Raw genomic sequence first — 26,036 nt, 5'->3', positions numbered from 1 at the left:
TAAGTAGTGCTCAATAGGACATTGGGGAAATAAATGGAATAATATGCCTCCATTAAAAACAATCATGTAGATTGGTAAGTATTGATATAGAAAGACTTCCAAATATGTTTTTAAATTTTCAAAGGCTATAGAATAGTAATTTGAGTTAAAATACAAACACGGTAATATATGTATTAAAAATGTCTGGATGTTTACAATAGTGTTTTCTTGTGGGGGAGTGAGACTAGGGCATGGAGGAAAGTCTCAAAGCCTAATGTGAAGATCAATTTGAAAAAATTAGCTGGCCAGCAGTAGGTCAGGCTACTCTCAAAGTCCTTGGGTCCTGTTTATTAACTTTTGTGTGACATTAATTCAAGAATTGTCCTGATTAGTCACAGAGACCATGAGTTAACATTGCTATGCTGTTTGCTGCTGATGTTTTAGAAGACTTACCATCTTTTAAACGGGAATATCTTTCAAATATTCATTTTATCATGATCCCTGTATCTCCCATTCTGGCACTGATTGGTTTGAATTGCTTTGAGAAGAAACTTTTGAAATAAGATGTTATCATGTAACTTTAGTGAAATAACTCTGGAACACCTGTGCAAACTGTTTTTGCTTTTACTCTGTAAGAAAACTCTAAAATTTAAAGGCATTTCCTGCAGCTACAGAGATGGCCTAATGAAATATGAACAGTCTGTCCCTTGAGAACCAGATGCTTTTTCAACTACATTTCTCACCAGCCCTTTTCATTTTCGCGAAAGTGTTTTTCCTAGTGATTTGTACATCACCATCAGTGGATCCGTGAGACAACCAGAATCTGTGAAGGGTAAATGGGCCTAAAATCCACCAGAGCGTCACACGTTATCTCCTTCACTTGAGTCTCAAGGGCCACACAGCCAGCTATGTCTTTTCACCTCTGAAAGCCGTTAAACAGCTTCCCCACAGCAACAGACAAGGCAAAGACACCGCTGTCAGGCCCAGAGTGTGAAAGGCATCCGAGAGGTTTTTCCCCTGCAAACCAACACCTGCCTCCAGCACCAGTTACACAAAGAGCGGGAGGGAACCAGCGAGGCCAGCGGAGACTACAATTACCAGCAGGCGTAGCGGGAGCGGGTTCACCCACGTGCATCCCAGACCCTGGGAATGAGGTCCCTCTGCAGGGCTTCTGGGAAAGGAACATGGCAGCTCGCCGTCTGCGGTCTGGGCTGGGCCAGCTGTTTGCGACAAGGACTGCGCTGGGGCGCGGAAGACGAGCTTACAACATGTCCCAGGCCTTCGCGGAGGTTCTACGGCTGCCAAGCAAGCAGCTGACGAAGCTTGTGTTCCCGCTTCAAGAACTCGAGCGGCATCTCGTCCCGGGCTCGAGACCGGACTTTCACCTTAAGACCTTCGACCCGAGCCTGGAGGATATCGCGAAGTCCGACGGCGTCTTCACGGCCACCGTCCGGAACCGCATCGAGTACCTCAGCTCCGCCGTGAGTCTCGACCACGCCCCGGACCTCCTCTGCCCTGAGGTGAGACAACCGCCTGCTGGTCGTGCAGGCTTGGACTGGGATTTTGCTATCACCTATTTCTTGTCACCAAACAAGAGAGATTTTCTAGCTTTGTATGGACGCATATCATTATTGTAACTCAGTAAGCAAATACAGTTTAATTATTTAACCTCTATAGTTAGCCTCTAGTTTTATCATCTGTAAAATGAAGACAATATTATCTTCCTCATAGAGATATTGTAAAAAGCAAATAAGAAAACATATGTTAAGTGCTTAAAACAGTGCCTGCCACGTTGAAATCATTTATTAGATAGTAGCTGTATGTTAGAATTTGAGGTTTGACTAACCACAATCTACGTTTTATGCTTAGGCAAGACTGAATAGTGTTAATAGATTTTTGCAGCTAATACAACATATATCTATACATACACACACATACATATGTAAACTAGTACTCATTTATCTTCTTTTTCCTTGTATAAGGTATGTTTTATAGGCAGAAGCAATGTTGGAAAATCCTCTCTCATAAAAGCTTTATTTTCACTTGCCCCAGAGGTTGAAGTTAGAGTCTCCAAAAAACCGGTATGTTTAAGCTTGAAATGCCTAAATTGTCTCTGAATTGATTAAGATGAGTAATAAATATTGGGAGGTACAAGAAGTCATAATTGTTGGGTTCCTAGAAAAGTGATTTCTTTCTAACAACTACTGAAGTAAAACATTTCGTCAATGCCTATGTATTTCTCCAAAGAAGAGGAAGTGTGTCTGGATTTATTTTAGTAGTCTTGCCAGTATTTAAGGAAATCTTCCTTGGTCCAAATCTTTTCCAAAGAATTGTTCTGTCGTCATTCTATATTTGCTTCTGTGAGAATAGTCATCTAGTTCTACGCTGATTTTAGAGGAAACAGCTTTAAAGTGTATTTTTCTTCTCCTATAATCTTTTGTACCTTGCAAACTCTTACACAACAATCAGGCTCTTCCCAGTTTACCCAGGGCCAGATTATGTGCCTTGTTATCCCAGCCAGTCTGCTAGAGTAGCTGTCATTTTCTCATTTCCTCTCCTTCCTTCTCAATAATGCAGACTCTACCAATGTTTAACATACCCTCTCCTCAGAAGTCACCCCAGCTCCCCTTACCTTCTGTCCTTGGCAGAATGCTCCCCCTCACCCAATGCTTACTGCCCCCGTTTTCTTAGAACTCTTTCCTGAGGCTTCACTAGTCTCTTGCTCCCCACTTCTTCATGTGGTTGATTCCCTGGCTCCAGCACTGATGATTGCAGTCATTTGTTAACCCTCCTGTCTTTACTCCCCCCTGCCCTGCCTCACCAAATAATTCAGCTAAACTCTCACTTATAGGTAGGATTGTCCCCTTCTGTGAGAAGTCTGTGAAGGAAATGTGTTCTTGACATTCCTAATCTGTAACTCTAAAATCATTTTCCTATAAATAGACACATAAGCTCACTGGAAATCTAAGCACCATTTATAAAATCTTTTCTCTGAAAATATTTGTTCTAAGTTCTAAACAATTGACTTTTAAAATTATTTGTCTTAATCTTTTCTTTCCTGATTAATAAATGTCTGTGGACACAAAACCACATGAGTAAACCACTATTTATCATCTTTACATCAGTTTTAGTTGCCCAGATATTTTTTAGTGTTGCACGTGCTTTTTAAATGGCTTAATGAAAGCACTAAACCCATCTAATAAAACATGCAAAATATCTTGATTTTAGAGAAGCAGTAGTCTAGTCATATAATAAATTATCAGGCTTTGCATCTAGATTTTTTGAGAACTAGTATGACTGACAGTAAGCATTTACTTGAACCTATCTGTGCTATAATTAATTTCTCTTTAAAGTGGAGATACAGTATTCATCAGAGAATATTGACTAATGCAGTCATACCATTTAGAATGGGATAGTTTTTTCACTAAGAGGGAGCCAGTCAAATAGGAAAGTCTTGAAAATACTTTGCCTTCATGTTTCTAATATGGAATCTAAAGTTCTTCTTAAGTAATATAGAGTCTCTTTAAAGAATGATTGGAGAGAAGAATTAGAATCATCTAAACTTACCTCCAGTCACATTCCTTCTATCTCCTTTTCCTGTATCATCATCAGCATAATTAGGATTATATACAGAATACTTTTATGCTTTTGAAAATAATTGTTGATTGAATCATGAAATAAATAAAGGACATATTGTACAAAAGCTTTTATTTTTTTATTTATTTTATCAGGGGCACACAAAGAAAATGAATTTTTTCAAAGTTGGAAAATATTTTACATTGGTGGACATGCCAGGTTATGGCTATAGAGCACCTGAAGATTTTGTCAAGATGGTAGAAACCTATCTAAAAGAACGAAAGAAGTAAGAAATTTTTTTTTTTTTAGTTAGTTACATTTAACCCCAAAGCATGTTTTCATTAATAGAGCTTCCACACATGGTGAACATTTCAGTTTATCAAATGACATTTTTAGAAAGTCCACTTTATTCTCATAATATTCTACAATACAATATTTAGGAACAAAGTATATACTGCTTACTTAGTTTTTTCCTATAAATTAGCTTAAACTTAAATTTAAGTGTTTTCCTAAATTGAGACTATAAATAGTACTTGAGCAGAGTTTATTTTTCTTTTACCCAACTCTTAGCTGCTAATTTTGAAAATGAAAATGGTTGGTCGATCTGGTATTTGCCAGATTTAAATAAACCAGTAAATTCTAATCATCCTTAAAGTGCTTCTGACGTCACATCCTCTGTAAATATTACCTTTTTGTCCCCATAGGTGGTCAAGTAGCAGTTCTATGTTTCAAGCATTGTACAATATATAGGAAAATTAATGTTAAACTTCTGAAGTGTGAAAAAGTAGTTAAAGTATCTTGCTTATTGTACTTTACATAGAAACTAAGATAAAATATTTACACAAGAAAATACAAAATACAATGTGTCTGGTTTCTGTTATGTTAGTTTTAAAGTAACATTTGAAAATTTAGACATTTTTATGATAAATTATAGTTAATTGGGTTCCTGTTTTTTCCTTCCAGTAGAGTTCAAGCTCTTAAGAGGAAGGAACTCATTCATCTTTGTTTCCAGTTCTAGTCAGAATATTTTGTGTTCAATATATGCTATGGAAATAAATTCATATTTAATGAATTTAGTTATTGAACATAAACAGCATTGAGACCCATTGGACTGTAGGATGGACTTCCTGGTGAATTGAGAGTTACTTCTGCCTAAAGAAATTTTTTAAAATTTTGAATTGATAATTATTCAATAGAAATTTGTTAGTATAGTGAGGGTTGGGGGTGGAGAAATGAATGAATATATTTTGTATTGCTGTTAATCTTCATTTCTGCATTCTTACAGTTTGATGAGAACATTTTTGTTAGTGGATAGTGTTGTTGGAATTCAAAAAATGGACAATATTGCCATAGAAATGTGTGAAGAATTTGCATTACCATATGTGGTAAGTATTTCTTTTGAATCATGGTTGCGGTTAGAAATAGTAGTTCTGTGTGTGTATCTTTTTAATGAGTGAGTAGGTCTTGCCTCCTCAAGAGATAAAAGAGTACATTTCGAATAATCTTCTGAATTATCATCCATTAATATTAAAATAAGTTCTTTGGTGCTCTTTTCCTTCTTCTAGCTTTAAGTGTTCAATATTATAGTCAAAGTAAGAGTTTTTCTAAATTGTTCATTTAGTATTCCTAAGTGCTTTTCTTTGTTGTTGTTTTAATGGCAATATGAGTATTTGCTGGAACTCATTAGTAGCTCTGTAACAGCAGCTTCACAGATAGTACTTAACAGAATCTAAATAAAACTGCAACTGAAAAATTTGCTAATTTGGAATTTAAGAACATCACAAGAATGTAGCAGGCTTTAGTACACATAAGTAGGAAGTTTATATTCATAAAGAAAACAAAATTTCTTACGAGAATATGTTACCAGTGTTCTTTCTGTTGTTTGCCCTGGAATAGAATAGATTCATAGGTTGGTGTCCATGTTTATTTTGCTTTGTGAGTTTTCCAGATAAAATATCTTAAAGTTTCTTTCTAAGGAAAAGAACCCATTGACTAAAATTTGGCTTCAGAAAAACGTCAGAAAACCACTAAAATGTAACAGTGGAGTTTAATGCAAATTAAGCCATGTTACCAGTCAGAAACTTTTTTGTATTCTTAGGGTTATGGAATTCTTGAGTTTGGCAAAAGCTCTGTGACACATTAGAGATAACTTATGGGGTGAAGAGCCAGAGGATTGATATACATTGTCTACAATGCATAGTAAAAAATGCCCGGATATTGCCAGACTGGTTTGATTAAGTAATAGTACTCCTAATTTAATATCATAGATATCATATATTTTCCTTCATTTTAACTTTAAGGAAATATTACTTTCGTTTTTGGAAAAGAGGTTGTGACAGAGGAATTACGTCTCCTTTTAAAAATCAGCATATTTGCCTTTATGAGGAAAGAATTCTGCTTCTCACTCCTTCTTTCTTTAATATATTTTATAACTAAAAAGCATAATTGATTAGTCAGGAAATTTAATTTTAAAGAAATTTCCTACAGAAAACCTTTGATAGATACACCAAGATTTTACTTTTCCTCTAGTATGTAATTGTCTTTGAATAAGTAAATTATTCAAGGTAAATATTTAATATTAAGCCTCATATATTGGAATTTATACTTACTTGGAATAAAACTATACATATTTGGAATAAAACTAGTGGGTACAGCCCACAAATAGCCTGGCTTCTAATTTTTCCTTTAGATTTTACATATAAAACAATCATTTTGTAAATTAAAATAATTATAAGTTATCAGTTTTATATGGATCAACCTAATAATACTCACATATCTTAGACTACAAGATATAGTGATTATATGAAACATTTGGTGTATGGCAATCGCAAATATGGCTCCAGGGTGCATTTCACTGGTCTTGAATCCAAGGCCCTGTGCAGTTAAAGTACTGGAAACAGCAAACACACCAGACACACAGTGTATACTTCATATATTGCATCCATTAACTCCTTTAATCTTCACAGTAACTCCTTTAGGAAGTATTGCTTTTATTTTATAGACGAGGAAACAAGTACTAAGAGATTAAGAAACTTGTGTGGGTCACCTAGTAATTGAAAATTTGTAACTAAAATGTGTAAAACTAAATATTATGAAATAACAGTTGACCCTTGAACAATGTGAGGGTTGGGGTGCCAACCCTCCTTGCATTTGAAAATCCAAGTGTAATTTGTAGTCAGCCCTCCCTATACAGGTTTCTTCCATATCAGTAATTCCTCCATGTTGACAATTCCACATCCACGGATTTAATCAACCATAGATCATGTAATATTCAAGTATTTACTGTTGAGAAAAAAATCCACATAAAAGTGGACCTGTGCAATTTGAACCCATGTTATTCAAGGGTCAGCTATATTCCTAATGCTCAAATGTTTTTCTTACAGATGGTATTAACAAAAATTGACAAATCTTCCAAGGGACATCTTTTAAAACAAGTGCTTGAGATCCAGAAATTTGTTGACACTAAAACACAAGGATGTTTTCCTCAGTTGTTTCCTGTAAGGTAAGATTTGAATTGTCTTGATAACTTTTTGTACTAACAACCTTTATTATTAAATCTGTTTCTAATACTGAGGAGTATTAGAATTAGAGGAGTTTGGAAGACTATGCACTTAGCATGATTTATTGGTTCAACCCATCAACACTTTTATTTTTTTCTTCCCTCTATTCTCTCTTCCTTCTGCAGATTCTTGCTGAGTCTTCTTTGTGGTATCTTCATTCTCTTTCTCCCTCAGCCTAATTCAACCCTAGACCACAGCGGAAGTGAAAACTTTTTACATTTTAAATAAGCTAAACAACAGCCACAATAAAAATACTACCATCCCTTTCTCAGTTCCAAAGGAAAACAACTCTTCTTTATTGTAGAAAGGTCATTCAGGCTGTGAGGAATAAGAATTTTCCTTTAAAAAGACTGTATGTAAAGATGAAATTCTTCATGTAAGTTAGAATCAAGCATTGGTAGCAGACAGAATGGTTATTTCCTGAACCAGCAATTTTTGAGATACTAGATGTGGTTTAGCAATGGAACATGAGTTTACTTTCAGTGTATACTTTGGGTACAGTAAATAACCTATACTGTAGCAGAAATGCCATTCCTCTGTGATTTTCTTACTCTAACTTCTTTGTGGAAGGCACTGTGGTAGTTTTTATGAGAAAATAATGAAACCAAGTAACAATTGTATATGAAACTGTCCTCTAAGCAGTCATTCTAGGTTCTACCAATTCAGATCCTAGTTAAATCGTTTGTAATTATGAAAATGCCTGTCCAAATCTGTCTTCATTCATTCCTACAAAATGCTTTTCTCCTTTGACTTACATTCAAGTGTTTATCCTATTTGTGTCCCATATATACAACGGAAATCCTAGTTCTTCTTAGAGCCCTGAGCATTGTCATAGAAAAGTAACTTTTTTAAATGTCTAATAAGAAGGAAGTGAGACTGATTCAGCTAAAAAGGCAAAACAAACGTAAGATGGGCAAATTATGGCCTAACAGCAGCATTTATTAAAAATAAAAAGTTGTAGTTGACTGTAAGCTAAGTTTAATGGAGACTGGAGAAAAATTGACAATGTTTTCTTAAGCTACATTAATAGAATTATAGTGTCCAAAACAGGAGGATGATCAAACAGTAGTCCCACAGTGCTGTGAACAGTATGCTATCAGACCATTCAGGCTGGATTGTGGCTTGACAGTAAGAACAACTAGAGCTATCTGAAAACAGATGGTCTTGGGGGAGGTTATGTCACTGAATCATTCAAAACACTTAATTGATCCACAAGTAAACATCGCTGTTTCACAGATACAATTACAATTTGGAAAAGTGAAGTGAGTTGCAGAGAGGTATTTGCTGAAATAGAAAGAGCATGGACCACAGGGTCAGATAGCCATGATTTTGCATGGTTCCTCTTGTTCTTGGCTAGAGATTTTAAAGCAACTTATTTCATTTTCTGAGTCTGTTTTCTCACTTACTTAGTAAAAATGTGATGGTTAGAATGATTAAATTAAATACATTGTGACTGATGTACACACGTTAACTACATACTGAATGTTAGTTTCCTTCCTTCCCAAAGGTCAGTCCATTGGTAAATGGCAGAGTCAGGCCAACAGCCCAAACTGTCAGATTCTTGGTACTTCTTACAGGCATTCCCTTCTTTAGATATACCAGCATTTTCTGATGCATGACCTTGGAATCACGGCACCACCATACTCACTATGTAACTGCAGAAGCCACACAGCACTCAAAGTCTTAAGAACTGAGACACAAGAGGCTGCTTGCTTTCATGAACTCCAACGTTCACTATACCACAGTGACCACATACAGGAAGTTTTCACACTGTACTCTGTAGCTTTCAAAACCCAATTCAGAAAGTAGAGTTATTTATACTCCTTGCTTTTATTTGCTTGATCAAGTCCCAGTCCATCCCTCCAAAGGGAGTTTGGCCGACTCACACAATAATGTAAAATAAGTTAGGTTTTATTTCCTTCTCTTCCTGTATGATCTTGGTAGGAGAAAGGTGGAAATGTGGGTAGACATTGTAGTCCAGCGAGATTTGGCCTTTAAGTCTGTTGGCAAAAGTTAACTGTTATCCTTCGTGTCTAAACTCTGCCTCAGCTGAGTAGAGAAGTGTAATTGGTGAAAGGCCCCTAAAGATTGACACTGGGATCAGTCTATTTTTATAAATGGTATGGAAGAAGTATATAATTAGACACAATATAATTGCTTCAATATATTTCTATGTAGTGAAATTTCAAGCAACTAAGAACTGACTCTGAAGACAAAGAAAATCATATGAATTGACCGAAATGTTGCAGATGAGTTAAAGGTGCCATAGTGTGTGGACTGTCCAACTTGTGTCTCTCCTTTAAGCCGTATTTGTATAACTTCAGTTATAACAGAATCATTATGGGCTGTTCTCAAGTAGGCAGCTTTGGTCAAAAAGTCTAAAATGCTGTACTTTTCCAAAAAGAATTAGCAGTACAGCAGAAAATATTTCACCTGTTTTATATACCTGTATTCATAAAAGTCATAGTGTATCCACAAAAGCCCATGTATCCCAAGACATGTGTTCATGTCCATGCTGACAAATGTGTGAATGGGTATATGGATGGATACAGTAAGACAGATCAATAACAGACACAATAATGGTGATGATTTTTTTTAAAAAGTCAGGAAAAAAGGTCTAAATTATCAAGGTGATTGAATCTTTGTCACACAAAGAACAAATTAAAGAGATCAGAATTTTAGTCTGGGAAATAAAAAGCAAAATAGAAGATATCCCAATGGCCTTTTTCACAGAAATGGAACAAATAGCCCTAAAATTTGTATGGAACCACAGAAGATCCTGAATAGTAAAAGCAATCTTGAGAAAGAACAAAGCTGGAAACATCACATTTACTGATTTCAAACTATATTACAAAACAGTATGGTATTGGCATAAAAACAGACACATAAGCCAGTGGAACAGAAGAGAGAGCTCTGAAATAAACCCAGGCATATGTGAGCAATTAATTTACAGCAAAGTCTCCAAGAATATCAGTGGGGAAAGGATAATCTCTTCAATAATGGTGCTAGGAAGATTGGACAGCCACATGCCAAAGAATGAAACTAGACTAGTATCTTACACTATACACAAAAATTAACTCAAAATGGATTAAAACTTGAGTGTAAGACCCGAAACTATAAAACTCCTAGAAGAAAACAGATGGTAAGCTCCTTGACATGTCTTGGTGATGAGTTTTTGAATCTGACTCCAAAAGCAAAGGCAACAAAAGCAAAAATAAGTAAGTAGACGATATCAAACTAAAAGCTTCTGCACAGCAAAAGAAATCATCAATAAAATGAAGTCAACCTACTGAATGGGAGAAAATATTTGTAAGTCATGTATCTGATAAGGGGTTAATATCCAAAATATATAAACTCATACAACTCAATAGCAAAAAAAATTGGATTAAAAAATGGGCAGAGGATCTGAATAGACATTTTTCCAAAGAAGACATACAGATGGCTAACAGGTACATGAGAAGATCCTCACCATCACTAATCATCATGGAAATGCAGATGCAAAACCACAGTTATTTATCACCTCATACCTGTTAGAATGGCTGACATCAAAAAGACAAAATGTTAGCAAGAATCCTCATGCAGTGTTGGTGGGAATGTAAATTGATGTAGCCACTATGGAAACTGTATGGAGGTTCCTCAAAAAACTAAAAATAGAATTGTTATATATGATCTAGGAATTCTACTCCTGCATACATATTCAAAGAAAGTAAAGACATTAATTTGAAAAGATACATGCACCCCTATGTTCATTAAAGCATTATTTTCAATAGCCAAATACGGAAACAACCTAAGTGTTCCTCAGTGGATGAATGGGTAAAGACGATGTGGTATTGTACAGCTGACCCTTGAACGATGAGAGGTTAGGGACTCTGACCCTTGGCCCAGTCAAAAATCTGAGTTTAACTTATATTGCATATTTGAAAGTTGCTAAGAGAGTAGGTCTTAAATGTCTTCATCACAAGAAAAAAAAAATCTGTTAACTATGTACGGTGACGGATACAGCTAGGCCCACTGTCATGATCATTTCACGATATATAGAAATACTGAATCATTCTGTTGTGGCCCTGAAACTAATGTCATATGTCAGTTACACCACAATTTAAAAAAAAAGTTTAGTCTGGAAAATAAAAAGCAAAATGGTAGATATGGTGAAATTTGTAGAATCATGAAGGAAACAGATCATATAATGTGGATCACCAGATTTAGAATACCACAAGAAGCTGGGAGAAGAGAGGAAAAGTAAAACAAATTAAGACATTCTGTTTCATACATGGAACTCACAAGAGTTTGGTAAGCAGATTTTAAATTAGATGAATTCAGATCTGTTACTACCTCTGAAGTAAGGAAGGAAATGGTTTTTCTTTTCTTTTCACAGTGCTGTGACCTATTCTGGAATCCATCTGTTGAGATGCTTTATAGCAAATATAACAGGAAATCTTAAGACTAATGGCTTCCAAGTTAGCTGAAGATTCAGAATTCTCTATGCCAGCTGAAGTTAAACTAAAATTTCAACATTGTTTTAAATGTTGTGTATGTGTAACTTGCGGAAGGATCACTTCAGCCTAAAAACCTGCATCTTCCCAAAGCCAAGAATGAACTTCTGCCTGGGTGGAAAATGTTTATAAATGATTGAACTGTGTTGTTCATTAGGACGGATGCTAGCAGTTTTTCCTATTTTAACAAACTGACAAGAGCACGTGGAAGTCCATAAAATGAAGACCTATTTACTACTGCGTAAACAAGGGTTTGCCATGTATTGGGTTTTTGTCTTTTAAAGAGAATGTCTATTAAGTGTATTTTTTTAATGTTACAATGGACTAGGTAAAAAGAGGGCTACTTTTCTGTTAAGCACTGATAGGTAGGTTGAAGATAAATTCTCCTATGTATGGCTATAATTTATCTTTTTTCAGAGTCCTTATTTAAATATGGGAAAAATTATTCTTGATAAATTTCAGTCAGTCCATGCTGGAAACGCCAGTCATTTCACCTTCAGGTGACCACAGGATTCAGAATCAGAAGACTAGAATTCAAGTTCCAGTTCTAATATTTACTATATGTTGGAAATTGGGCAGATTACTTGAGTTCTCTGGATTTCTTTTGTTAACTCTTACCTTAGAAGCTATGAAAATTAAAATGTGAAAAAGACATCAGTATATTCTACATATCTGTAAAGCAAAACCAACCCAGGTATACAGCAAGATGCACAGGTGGATTTATCACAGAAAACATGTGGAGGAAATAATATCTTATGTAGTCAAAGACAAAAAAAAAAACTAGTTTTAGGTGAGAAAAGTGATTTGCAAAGGGTAAGAGAAAAAAAAGTTGATGGGGCAATTTAGAATTGATACATTAAGATTCAGAATGGAAAGATAAAAGCCTTACTCTGAATGAATGTTAATGGAAAGTATTTTTATGAAGATGCTACTGACCTATTCTTGTAAGTGGCTTTGCTGTTAAAAGGTCATAGCAATAGCACTGGAGAAAAAATTAAGGTTGTAAAACAGCTTTGTAGCTTTTTTTTAGAAAATTCAGTTCTGAATATATTTTCAGTTTTAGAATTGACATGCTGGTCTATTCTAACTAGCAATGTTTTAAGCTTTAAAAAAAAGACTGTAGGAATTCACAAAGTAAAATATATAGTAACAATAGAATTATCTTAGAAGTCATCTTTCTGTTAGTGTTCCTTTATTGCTTGTCTTAGCCTTGTTTCTGGTTCTAAAAGGAGAGCTCAGAATAAAAGCTTGCATGCAGTAGTTTATTGGGGAACAGGAGTGACAGAGAAATGAAACAGATGGAAAGCCAGTCAAATGCACTGAGTCACATACCACATAGGGTGATGGGGCTTGGTCTTGAGGGACCTGAGGAGTCCTTTGAAATGTGCCTCTGGATTGTCTTTGAAGGGAGTTAGAGGGCAGCCCCATACCTCTTCCAGGCTGTACCCACGTGGTTCCTGTAGCTTGTCAGAAGCCAGGAGGCAGGGAGAGGTCTCTGGAACAGAAGGCCAGAAGGCAAGGTCCAATCCTACTTGAAACTGGTTGCCATAGTAGTGGCTTAAGTAAGAGGCCAAGAGGATTTGAAGTGACACATGGGAGGTCTCACCACACTTTTGGAGAACTCCAAAAGCATTTTAATATGCCCTCCAATGAGATAAGGCGAACAAATGAAGTGAAATAATGGCTGTGACCACTCCCTAGTAATACAATTAGTGGCAAAACTTTGATGATCAATTCTAATATACAGAAAACTACAACCATTAAAATCTACAAACCTTGGGTGTTCAGAGGTGTACTTACCTCCAGTGGAGCCATTAAGGGTAAAATGACCTTTTAGGTGCTTCGTTGCTACTCCCCATTTACCTAAGGCATAGAATAGGTTTTGCAAACCAAATTATTCAGGTCTTAATTGAGTCAAAAACTATTTAATAGTCAAATATTTGTCGATTAAATGACACAAAACTATGATAAATGTTTATTGAACTGAAATGAACTGCTGTACAATGTTGCACTAAAGCAGCTCTAAGTCCAAGTGGTACTTCCAGATCTTTCCAGATCTCAGCTGTTCTACTTAAAACAGCAAAACACTGGACCAGTTAGTTAATTACTTAAAAGTCTTACATATGAGCATCTAAACTCCCATCAAAGCAAAAATATCATCAATGTCGTGTGTCTCCTTAATGGTTCCTGTTGTATTATGTTTGTTTATTTGCATCATTGTCCAAGAATCAGTTTCATTTTCATTGCTTCCTATAACATTTTCATGTATTTGTTTCTCCTTAGTTTGTATGACAGGATTTGAAACTCTTCTACGCAAGAGTTGCTTATTGTTAGGAAAGAGATCAGTTCTGCGAACTGCAGGGTGTGAGAGTCTCCCTTTATTGGTGTGTGTAGCACTCTGAGTCCCTTGAGGTGGCTGCTGGACTTCCTTTAAAAGAGTCGACTGCAGTTTTCTCTGTGGTTTCCTTCGTCTCATTGAAAATTTATTCTGTGATCTTCTTCGTCTCAGATGATGCTTTGAAGTTTTGCTACCTGAGCCATGAAGAAGGCAGTTGCAAACAGACGTTTTTAGGCACTCAAGTTTCTTTGGCAAACTTAAAAAGACAGAGAGGGAAAATTGGAGATTAAGATGCAGAAAGACATTCTCAAAAACTTCTGTCTCCTTTTTGCCAACTTCCAACTGAAAAATATACAATTTATATTTTTGCCTGTGTACAACTCCAGAATCATAAGGAATAAGGGAATAGGAGTTTCAAATCAGATCTGTGTTTTCAGAGCACAACTTCCCTCTGATTCAGATTGTTGGCAAATGTGTCCCCATTATGTTACCAAAATAAAGTAGCTCCTGTAACTAGCGAGGTAGCTGAATGGTGATCTCCATATTTCAGTGCCAGAGCTTTGCCTTGATAATGGCTAATATGTTCATACTTTAATAGGAGAACTAGGGGAAAGATGTATCACAAATGGGAAATTTACAAGGATGCGTCAACCCATTTGTGGATTAACAGCTTCGTATTATAGCAGGAAATAGTCAAGAAAAAGGGAGTAAAAGTGAAGAGGAATGAGAAAACAGAGCTTCTGGCAAAGACAGAATGACAGCCTTGAGCTACCCTAATTGTGATTCATATTTCATCTTCAAGTCTGGGAATTCAGAGCTCAAATGGCTGATTATTTTAGGTGTTTTGTTTCTGAACAGGGTGTACTGCCACAAGGTACCTCCCTAACTGCCTCACTCTTTGGGATAGTCAGATTTCAAAAGATTAGCATGAGTCTCTCTACTTCCTAACCTCTCCTCTTCCTTTTTAAACAAATAGAGAAGTTTGAGGAAGCCCATTTTAATGTAGTAATGCATGATCTCTGTTTCCAAACCATTTAGTCTTACTATAAATGGTGATTTTTAAGTGAGGAGAGGGTAGGTGTACTTCTCAACTGAAACAGAAATAGAAGTAATGAAAATAGAAGAATCAGAGGATCTGAATTGAGTTCTAGATCTCCAATTCTATCACCCTGAGCAAAATCCTCTATTTCCTCATCTATACAATGTGAATACTACTACCTACCTCACAGAGTTATTGTGGATATTAAATCAACATAAAATGTACTACACGTATAACATATTACTGAAATAGCAAAACAGGGCAGCTCTGTTTTTGTGGAGTATAGAATAATGTTTTAATCAAATAACTACCAGTTTGTCACCCTCTGCATTAACTTTTAATTATCTCTGCTTCATCTACCCTGACTTTAAATGCAATCCTGAACAAACAGCTCAATCTCAGGCTGAGTTTCCACCCTAGAATAGATCCCTTTTAAATGGCTACAGACCTTTAGGGGAAGCCCAGTGTAAATAAACCCTTCCAGCAGTTCATCCCTTAGGAATACTTAACTTCTCCCACAGCTCTTAATCAAAACAGAGCTCTCACAATGTATCATATTTTTTTACTAAGACAAATACCTTTTCCATAAATTTTTAAAGAAAATTTAACAAATTTTAGACTAAGTGATTCATCCATGGGAACCACTGTAAAGTCCTGAACAGATACATGTCTGTAACTATACATAAGAAATAATGGTGGATGCCCAGAGATACATAAAAAGCTGCTCAGAGTGATTGCCTCTGTGAAGGGGGATAAGGATTTTTGAAGCCATTTGTGTCTCAAATTGTTAAACATGAGCATCTATTATTTTTTCAATAAAAACATAGAACCCTAAAGTATTTAACTTCATGTATTGTTTCAAGTATTACTGCCTCACAGCCAAAGATAACCATCCTTCAGCAGTTCTAAGAATGTAAGAATCACAGGAAAAGGAAGAAATCAATTCATGGAGAATCTAGCTCCTGTGAACAAAACCTACCTGACCCTGACCCCAGAGGCTGGGGTGCACCCTTGTAGGAGGCAGGCACTTCTGCTCCCACACCGTCATCCCGCTGAAGCTGTGGGCAGACTGACCGTCTCTCCTGCTAGAGGTGGAGCTAGAGCTCCCTGAGGATTAAATCTGGCTTATCCCCAGGCTTAGCATACCACAGACACTCCTAACACTTTCTGAATGAAAGGATGGAATGGTGAAGGGTATAAGTGAATAATCCAATTAACCAAGTTTACTTTCTTCCTCCCAATGATATATATAGATTTGCCCAACAAAAGCAGTAAACAGAATTTGTTTGAGCAGATCCTAATTTTAGCCCCCAGCTTACTGGACATCCCATTTTAAAGGCAGCTAACTTGAATATATGTACTTGTGCCCTAAATGGTAACAAAAAAAGTAAAGGAATGTAATTTTTGTAATATACTTACCTATAGCCTTGAGCTTCCACATGTTTAAGCCGGTTGCTTTTAAGAAGTTTACTACCCAGAAAGGTGGTCTGAGCCTTGAGTTTTTTGCTCCTACACCACTGAATCGCCATTTGGATTTCTTTAGAAAGTTCTATGAAAGTCTCAGCTTCTTGGAATCTTTGCACAAAACTTTTCACACAGGGAGTTCCTATTGCTTTCCAAGAATGTTTGGTTGCCTTTAATTTGGATTGAGAACATTTAAACTCAAAGTTAGTCTGAAATGTGGAAAGGTGATAAAAATATATTGGATTTGTTAAAGACTTACAAATATATGACAACAGAGAAAAGCTGACTCATAGACTATCAAAATTTGAAAATACGTCTTTTTAAAAGAAGGAAACAAGTTTTTTTCCAGCTCACTATGCTTTCCTTTTGTCTTAAATTTTTTATTCTCTGCTCCTAACACAAGGTTTCCTCCCCCCTCTGCTACAGTAGATCCCATCTGTAGCTGAATTCAGTTGTACACAGGTAGCAATATAAGTATTTCCATACCTGTCTATTTATTTAACCTACACATAAGAATAAAAGTCCACATGATTAAGTACTGGTCAAAACCTATCTGGTAGGGAAAAAAAACCCAAAAACTGAAGAGTCCTTTTCCTCTATACTGGGCTACCACAGCTTGTTTTTCATTTATTTCTATATCCTGAGTCACCGTCCTCAATGATGGGTCATAAATGTTACTGAAAACGTGTGAAGATGGGGATGATTGCTGAATGTATATTAAAAATGCTTAATTGAGCAACATTTCCAATTCAGTCATCTTTTGATGTGGCACCTTTGTCTCTTCAACCTCATCTTTCTGTATAAAGTCAAGTTTGAATTTTATCAACTTTTACTGTTTATTAAAATGTGCCACCTTTAGGTCTTCTTCTATACTCCATTCAAAACTTACCTTCTTCCAAATATCTCTCTCAAAAAATATTAAAAAGTAGTAGGAAATATGAAAGGTGGAGACCTATCAATACTTTGTGTTGGAGCTCAATAAAAGAAGTTTGACTAAAACTTTAGCATACTGGTGCTAAACGCTAAAAATGTGGTAGTGATTGGTCATGAATAAGAGGGATGCTGGGACCAGCTCACCTAGGATCAGGTGGATGGACTGCAGAAATCTCAAGGGTCACAGAGAGCCACAGTTCTTAAGAGAGAGCTGACAGAACTATTTGGGGGACTAGTGTAACAAAAAAGAACAAAGACTGTGAAACCAAACTGCCTGTGTTCAGATCCCAGCTCTGCCCTGTATCTGCTGTGTGGCCTGAGCAAATTTCTTGTCCTTTCTATGCCTCAATTTTTTCACCTGAAATATGGAAACAAGAATAACAGTATGTAACTCACAGGGCTTTTGCAAGGATTATATGAGTTAATACATACAAACTGTTTTGAACAATGCCTGGCAAGAGTAAATGCAGTATAGGGATGATGATGGTGGTGATGATGATGATGGTGATGATGATGTCGTCTCCCTCTGGAACTCATGAACTGGACAAAATGTAAATGCAAGCTGGAATCCGGGTAAACCTTCAGGAAAGTACTCTGACTTACTATAAATGATTAAGGATTCTTGAATAGAATGGAAGAAATAACCCATGTAGGAAACCGGAAGAAAACAATTTTGAGAAGAGAGGATAAAAGAAGTCAAGAAGTTAGTGATGAAAGAGGGTGACACTGATGTTATTTGTGCTAGGTCCAAACAAACAGAATTTACAGACACTGGGCAAGAAGAGGAATCATGTTAAAGCTTGAACTCTGACAGGAAGAAAGAAATAGAAGCCTCATGACAAAGGATGAGGATAGTGATAATGATGAAAATAGCTAACAACATCTAACATCAGTTAGGTGCTTACCATACTCCAGACTCTGTGCTGAACACTATACATGCACTAAAACTGGCACAACTCTATGAGGTACATACTATTATTAGAAAATAGAGGTAGGGAAGGTCAAGAAACTTACATAAGGTCACACAGCTAGGAGAAACCAAACCCAGGACTCAAACCATTTCTGTCTGACTGCAAAACTCATACTTTAAAGCAGTACAGTCCACTCCTATGATGGATCCTAGGATCATTTTAAAATTCTAGCATAAAGCAAAACTCTTAGTAAAATGTTTCTGAAGGCATTCTACTAACTGAATTAACTAGAGGCACTCAAACCCCTTGGGAGTGCCTCTATTCATTCAGAAGCTTAGGTTGAGAACTAAGATGGCACTATGCTTAGGGCTGGGGTCAAAAGTAGAAGTAAGATTCAGTCTCTGCCCTTGGTAAGTGGCATCTACTCTACAAATTAGCAGAAGTCATAAGCTGTATTAAAGTAAGTCAAACAAACCTGAATAGTTTTATGTTTCAGCTGTTTGCAGAAAGCCCTCACATCAAATTCTGATGATTCTTCTGTGGAGATGGGAAGATCACAGATATAAAAACTTAGGCAACTCTTTTCAAATCAACAAATTCTTAAGTGCAAGAAAACATTGCCAAACTACTACAAAAGAAATAAAGGGAATTAAGCAAGCCAAGAACTATGAAGCAACAGAAACAAATAACTAAATGCTTAAGTTTAAAAACGCAGGTATTATCATGCCTCTCTAAAGATAATTAATGTGAGTTAAAATTAATTAGCGAGATGCTGAATTTCTTCCTATACAATGTGTAACTATACTGTAATTTCAGCAGGTTTTTTGGTTTTTTTTTTTTAGAGTATGTACCATATCAAAGCAAATTACCTTTTAAGATTTTCTTTTTCTTTACTGGCTGTCCAAGATCCACATTATTCTGTATATCGATCTTCATTTGTTTAGATTTTTTGGAAATTCTAAGTAAAGTTTCCTCACTGGACCTTTGTGATTGCTCTTTTGTTAAAAACAGTTTATTTAGCAATTTAGTTACTCCTTTAGCTGCAAAAGCTATAGGCATTTTTTTCTTAAAGACTTCAAAATAGGGCTCTCCTAAAAATTCAGCAATATCAGAAGGAAAGGTGAAACCTTTGAAGTAAGGCAATGGTTGAATCCTGGAGACCTCCTGAAGTAATCCAAACAATGGCTCATATAAAGAAATCAGTCTTTTTAAAACATCTTTATAGAGAACCCTAGAGAAAGAAGAAACAGGACCTCATCGATTAGCCAGTAGTTATAATTTACAGATGACATAATAACCATAACAGATTCAAGGCTGAAAATAATGTCTGTCAATCTGCCCGCTTTTAGTACATACTTTCAAAGAGCCAAGATTAGTCCAGCCCGAACAGAAAAATCCAAGTATAAAATGTTATATATATAAAGCCAAATAAAGTACTACATGGAGATACATCTCACAGGATGTACATCAAAATCTTAAGTGTGGTCTTATCTTGATGGTGAGATTTTAGACAAATTTCAGGTTCTTCACATTTTTTGTTTTTAAAATTTTCTTAAGCATGTATTATTGTAATCAGCAAAAATTCAAGCTATTTTCATTATAGAAAAGAATAATGAATGCTTGACACTTTAAAATAATATGATTAGTAATTCTAACATTATTAGTTCTAAAAATAAGCAGAATAAAAAACAAGATGATTGGAAATAGTACTTGAGATACCCAGGTTACGATATCAAAACAAGAGGATTCTCTTTTTCTCTTCATTCAAATAAGAGCTAATCACCCCCATTGTTTAAAATGGACAAAAATAGTTCTCCTTATAAATTTAGGCAGATTTTTGAGTCCAATTATCCATCAAATAAGTTTCATAATATATTGTGAGGTGAAAGGGAAGGTCTGCAACTAGTATTACCAGTGATCTTTACTTCAACTATGTCTCAAAAAGCAGGTGTTTTTCAGGTGGAAGAAAGGAATCTAGACCACATAAAGAAGGTCACTGCCGGGGGGGGGAGGATATAGCTCCCAATAGAGCGCAGCAGGCTTAGCATGTAGTGGGGTTCAATCCCCAGTACCTCCATTCTAAACAAACAAACATACCTAATTACCTCCCCTCCAAGAAAATTAATAAAAAATTTAAAAACTTACAAAAAAATTAACACAACATTGGTTTTTAAAAAAAATTAGAAACCAAGTGGCAGAATCAAATGATACAGACTGCCTGGGAACAGCTTCATTTTAAATGACCCACCTGCTGAACGATTACAGTAACCATTTTTTCTTTTGTTAATTCCAGTTGCTAATCCTAGCAATTCACTTGCTTAATTGTTTAGTGATGAGGTTAATTCATGGCTTCAGATTCAAAGCCTAGTCTTTTGACATAACCATCAACACTTAGCTTCCCAATCCACCACAGATAAACTCTGATGAAATGAAGAAACAGAATTCCTGCACCTTCAGCACCCCATGGGAAAGCAAACATGAAAACCAGTAATGAGAAACCTAGGCTGAGTTAAAGAGATGAAAAAGAAATGAAGCATTTCAAAGGTACGTACATACGTACCATAACCTGCTCACCAGCCCAACCATCACAAGGTTTAAAATAATGAATTCTTGCAAACCTAGATGTTTCACAGTCAAGCTGGAGTATCAAGTTAAAGTTGGAAAACAGAACCAAAGGAATTTAGATTTTTTGAGCTACATTTATGAAAGAAACAGACTGAAACTAGAAAGAATTTTCTTGAGGGAATTATACAACCTTAAAACATGTTGTATTTAAGTCATGGAAACTTAAAGTAATATACACTCTGCTGAGGTCTCATAATAAATTTAGCTTCTAAGGTTAAGAATTTCTGTCAGTGCCCTTAGGATAAAACAGACTAGTAGATACAGAAGTCTCAGGCAATGGCTGTATCAGGCAATTACTGAGAAAAGCCAAAAAAGCAAAATTTTAAAAATTCCCTTAACTTATAACTCTTACAGACTCTCCAGCTTTCAAAGAGAAATACTATTAAATATATCCAGAAAATTCCAGTTGAGAAGATCTTTCACTTAACTCAAGGATACAGAAATGTCTTGCAGCAACAGTCCAAAAGGCGTAGCAGCAACTTGCAGGCTCCTAAAATCTTCATCAACACGAATTCCACCACTGGTTGGCTGGGGATGACACATGCTCTGGTAGCTACAGGCTGATTTTCACTTGACAAAAACAGAAAAGTACATTACTTTCATTCTTAAATATAAAGCACTTATATAGCAGTTTTCAAGTGCAGACTTGCTTTAAGCTCAGTTTGAGGTAGTGATGCTTAATGACTCACTGAAGTTGACTGACACTGATGTTTCAATATAACTTATCATGACCCTGATTTCAGTGTCATGCTATTCCCTCCTAAAGGCCAAGAGAAGATTACCACAAATACCAGGGGCCCTTTATTAAAACAAAGTTTGTACAGCTGAGGTATAATTGTTTATATTCCAGTAATAATCAAAGGAAAGTCTAAAGCAAGGTCACAGCAAGTCACTGAGTTCCCAGCCCACCACAAAGCCCACTGCAAAGCAGATGGACCACTTACTTAGAAGAAAATGACTCAGAGAGATCTTGAATTGAACCTTCCAAATTCATGTTCTTCAAACGTTTTAAACACTGTTCAACCTGAAAGGGAAGAGCAGCTCAAATTCATATGTATATTATACAGACAAGGCCGCTGATGTGACCAGGAGAACAAAGAGATGCAAAATTTCGAAGTACAGAAATACACTGAATACCACAGAATGCCTTTTTTTTTAAGGGTAAAGAAACCTGCAGCCCAAAGCGTATTGCTTCCGGTTAAAATTTTGAAATTTATCCAGCCAAGTAAACTTCTCAAATCAGTTTATGACTAAGAATTTACTATATGTCAGGATGTGCTTAATGCTATAAAGGGGACCAAGGTAAGAATAAGATTATTCTCAAGATGATAATTTTTCTGAAGCAACATGATTTCTAATAGTGAAACTATTAAAACAAGATAGTAAATTGTTAAGTACTAAATTTCAACAGCCTGTAAGTGCCACAGACAGGAAGAAAGCAATGGAGGGACTGGGCTTTCTGAACATACAGGACCAGGTGAGCAAGGCTCAGGAAGGAACGAGTGTGGTGAGTAGGATTCATGAAGAGTTCAGGTTCCTTGGAATAGAAAGTGTATGAAGATAAAGACCAGAGAGAAGCCTGAGCTAAGGAAAGCTGAAGAGCAGGATCACAAAAGGTCTTGTTAGCTAAGCTCAGAGGTTTAGTCTTTATTCAGGAGGCAGTGGAGGACCAGTAACAACCAAAGCTGTGTTTCAGGATGATTAACCTGGCTTTGGTACACATGAATATGCCAGCATGGAGGAAAGACTGGAGGAGGAAAGATCAGTCAGGATTGCAAGACAACTAAAAGTTGACAAGGCCTGAAAAAAGAGATGGCAGCCGGAACTAAAAGAAGGGACTAGATGCAGAGAAAGTTTTGACTGATAGTTGACCAGATGGAAGAGCTACCTAAGGGAAGAAGCAGAGAAACAGAACACCAGATTGTTCTGACTGGATAATTATTCACAACTTGGAAGCCAGGAGGAGAAATCTGTAAATTCAATCTGAGGTGACAAGTTTGGTTTTGGAGTAAAAAGACTCAGAAGGAGATAAAAGCTGTCCCAGAGAAGAAACTTAAGAAAACACAATGATCCCAAATCTTTCTTTGATGAAAAAATCTTCATTGTTTTTGCCTTAAGTAATGGGAGTGGAAAATTAACCAGAGAACATGAATCTGTGAGGTAGAGGTTATGTCTGTCTTTTTCACCCCTGTTTACCCAGCACGAAGCATAGTGCCTGGCACATGAAGTTTCAAAAATATATGGAGAATTAATAAAATTCATGAATGAGTATATAAGGAACTCAGCTTAAGAGGCTCTACTCTGTGGTGTAGTCCCTGAGCTGGAGAGCCCAATTTTGTCTTAAACTCCAACCCTTAAACAAAACCACGTTACACCACAACTTATTAAATACTCATTTACTCTAATATATTTCCAGTTAGAATACATACTCCAGAATAAGTAAATCACAACTCTGTTTTTTTAATGGTTTTGGGATTTTGATTATGCTTAGGAAAACTGGTTCTTAATCCACCACTTTGTCTTGATCAAATCACTCAATCTTTAAACTAAGCAAAGGTACAGTCATTTATTATAGCTTACATATAATGAAGAAAACTTTTCATAAAAATTACCTACCTACTAGAAACAAGACTGGGAAAGAATCATAGTTCCTTTCTATAATAAGCTGTTCTTGAAATGCTTTCAGAAAAATAAAAAAATGAAAGTGTGCACATTAACTGTGGGCTGAAGACTTACAAATGACAATTTACCATGATTTCCATAAATAACAAATTATTAAGTGGCAGTGCAATTGCCATCTTCATCAAGTTGAGTCTTAAACACAGGGCACTTCTCCTTACCTGTTTGAGGGCCAAATGGGGCTTGTGGCGGCCCATTCTGTTGTGATTGCTGTAAAGGACTGCACATAACACATCTGTTTCTGCATCTAAGATTTGGCTCTTCAGTGACAGTGTAACAAGACAGCATTCTTTAATTACAGCTGCAATGCAAAGGTCTAAAGCAGAGATGTTTAATAAGACAACGTGCATTTCTATATAAAGTATATTATAGAAAAAAATACACTGAAAAAAAGCAGCATCTCCTCACTTGTTTAAAGAAATGAAGAACAAATTAACATAATCAGCTTCACCTATAACAACATAATGATTCTACATATGTAAAAAGTTGGAAAATGATGACATGATATCAAGTCCAGGAAATCATTAAGAGAACATCTAAGATTACATCTGTTAAACTACAATGTAATGTATATTTTTACTTCCCATTTATCATGATTTTAATAATCTTTCATATGAATACTTTGCAGCCAACCATTTGGTGTACACTTAACACCTTAAGGACCTTGAAGGTGGGACACATGTTGTATACTTCTCTAAATCCCATTTTGCTCTGCACATAAGCATGACAGAATAGATAAATTCATACTCTTAAAAGACAAAGGTACTGTATTTGGGTACCACTTTAAGAATACACTCAAAAAGAGAAACCACTGTAACAACTGGAAATTATATAATGAACGTCAGACTCAACACAGGGTGCTTAGCAAAACAAGGTATCAGCTTCCTAGTCTAAAAAGCTATGAAGTAGAAGATGGAATTGATGTGTTCTCTGTGGCTCTGAGGGTAGCACTAGCATCCTAAGGAGAACTAATACAAAGGCAGATTTTTGTGTAATGTGGCGAACTTTCTTATTGCCCCAACTATTTAAGGCCAGAAAGGGTTGCCTTAGGGGTGGGGAGAGAGTTGGTGAATTTCCACCCCTAATAGGAATCCTGTTAAGGAATTTTTGAATAGAGGAAGGGGAAAGATTAATGTGTAAACTGTGCAGGATGGATGTATGGAGAGGGAGATGCGATGATTAGATAGCTTACAAGTATTTAATATTAAAAATAATAGTTATTATTTGTTTATTTACCGTATCAGGAACTGTTCCAAATGCTTTACCTATAATATTAACTCTTTCATCAAAATAGCTTTACGAGGCAAGTACTATTTTTATCTTCATTTGAAAATGAACTGAGGACCTGAAAGCTTCAATAACGACACCTCTATCCCTCACCCTAGCTGCAGCAGAATAAGAGCCAGGATGCAAATCCAGGCCAAGCTCGTACTGCCCTACTGCCTAATAACTGCCTAATAATGGTAATGCCATCATACACTGATAGAACACTTTAGTTTAAGAGCACGCCCTCCTACATGACATCATCAGATCGTCCCCACAATCCGGTGATGGGTTGGGAAAACTAACCCCATTCTACATTTAAGGAATGGGGAACCCAGAAAGACTGCGGCGTAAGTGCAGAATGCGGTAAAAGTGACGGCCCGCAGTCCCTCAGAGGCAGAAGCTGGAAAAGACTGAGGAGTAACCACGGCTCTGGGGGGCCTGAGTTAACGAAGGGTTCCCAGGCAGCACTTTTCCTTCACGCCCTGTGGGCTCGGGGCTGGGTCTCGGGCCTTAGGCGCTCAGCCAGGCCCTGCGTTCGGCACGGTGGGCGAAGTGGACCGTGAAGCCCGGGGCCCTAAAAGCTTCCTTAGCAAACACCGGAGCCCAGGCCATGCTCGGCCGCGGCTCTTCCCAGCGTCCTGCGGGCTCCGGAAGTCCCGCCCCCGCGCACGTGCGCCGGCCCCGGCCCGGAAAGGCCTACCCCTCCTCGCCAGGCGCCTCACTCACCCAGCGCCGCGCTGGGGTCCTGTACTGTCACTTCGCTGCGGCTCCCTGCCTTGGGGATCCTCACGCGGTTCCACGGCTCCGGGCCCGGTAGCAGCGCAGCCATCTTGGAAGGCAGGGGAGGGGCTGGAGAAGGCGGAGCTAGGCGAGAGCAAGTGGAGCAACCCACGGAGGAGACGACGTCAGGGGCGGGAAGAAGGCAAGGGGCGGGAAGAAGGCAAGGGGCGGGAAGAGGGCAAGGGGTGGGGCGGGAAGAGGGCAAGGGGTGGGGCGGGAAGAGGGCAAGGGGTGGGGCGGGGTGGGTCCTTCACGGAATCGTAGACCGAATACCGTAGACCTGAAGGACCCCGGTTGTCATCCAGCCCCTTGTTACCAGTGCTTGGCCGGGTATCAGAATCACTTGGGAGAAGGGGAGAGGGCAGGGAAGCCCCATCCCGGTACTAAATCAGA

At 37.1% G+C, this 26,036-nt stretch overlaps 2 protein-coding genes across 7 annotated transcripts; one reads left to right on the top strand and one right to left on the bottom strand.

Annotated features, from left to right (window-relative positions):
* The first annotated feature begins 1,107 nt into the window (after positions 1 to 1,107).
* GTPBP8 (GTP binding protein 8 (putative)) lies at positions 1,108 to 15,821 on the top strand. 2 transcript variants are annotated; one of them, XM_010985050.3, is made up of 6 exons: positions 1,110 to 1,499; positions 1,962 to 2,060; positions 3,711 to 3,841; positions 4,841 to 4,940; positions 6,939 to 7,057; positions 11,491 to 15,821. In XM_010985050.3, exons 1-6 carry the CDS (start codon positions 1,164 to 1,166, stop codon positions 11,579 to 11,581), a joined length of 876 nt encoding a protein of 291 aa, XP_010983352.1. In that variant the 5' UTR covers positions 1,110 to 1,163; the 3' UTR covers positions 11,582 to 15,821. The 2 variants fall into 2 exon arrangements, with proteins under 2 accessions (XP_064351417.1, XP_010983352.1); XM_064495347.1 differs by lacking the exon at positions 1,962 to 2,060 and having other exon boundaries at positions 1,108 to 1,499.
* Positions 13,561 to 25,794, bottom strand: NEPRO (nucleolus and neural progenitor protein). Of its 5 annotated transcripts, none has more exons than XM_031455740.2 (9): positions 25,590 to 25,794; positions 23,759 to 23,913; positions 21,863 to 21,942; positions 21,357 to 21,488; positions 20,854 to 20,931; positions 19,421 to 19,524; positions 18,769 to 18,830; positions 16,405 to 16,619; positions 13,561 to 14,202 (listed from the first exon to the last, which is right to left on the bottom strand). In XM_031455740.2, the coding sequence occupies exons 1-9, from the start codon at positions 25,690 to 25,692 to the stop codon at positions 13,740 to 13,742; spliced, it is 1,392 nt and encodes a 463-aa protein (XP_031311600.1). In that variant the 5' UTR covers positions 25,693 to 25,794; the 3' UTR covers positions 13,561 to 13,739. The 5 variants fall into 5 exon arrangements, with proteins under 5 accessions (XP_031311600.1, XP_010983351.1, XP_031311578.1 ...); XM_010985049.3 differs by having other exon boundaries at positions 16,405 to 16,658; positions 19,163 to 19,524; positions 25,590 to 25,793; XM_031455718.2 differs by having other exon boundaries at positions 19,163 to 19,524; positions 25,590 to 25,793.
* Between the last annotated feature and the right edge of the window lie 242 nt (positions 25,795 to 26,036).

Source organism: Camelus dromedarius, chromosome 2 (genome assembly GCF_036321535.1).
Source record: "Camelus dromedarius isolate mCamDro1 chromosome 2, mCamDro1.pat, whole genome shotgun sequence".
Classification (NCBI taxonomy): domain Eukaryota; kingdom Metazoa; phylum Chordata; class Mammalia; order Artiodactyla; family Camelidae; genus Camelus; species Camelus dromedarius.
This window is presented reverse-complemented; position numbering and strand designations above follow the sequence as displayed.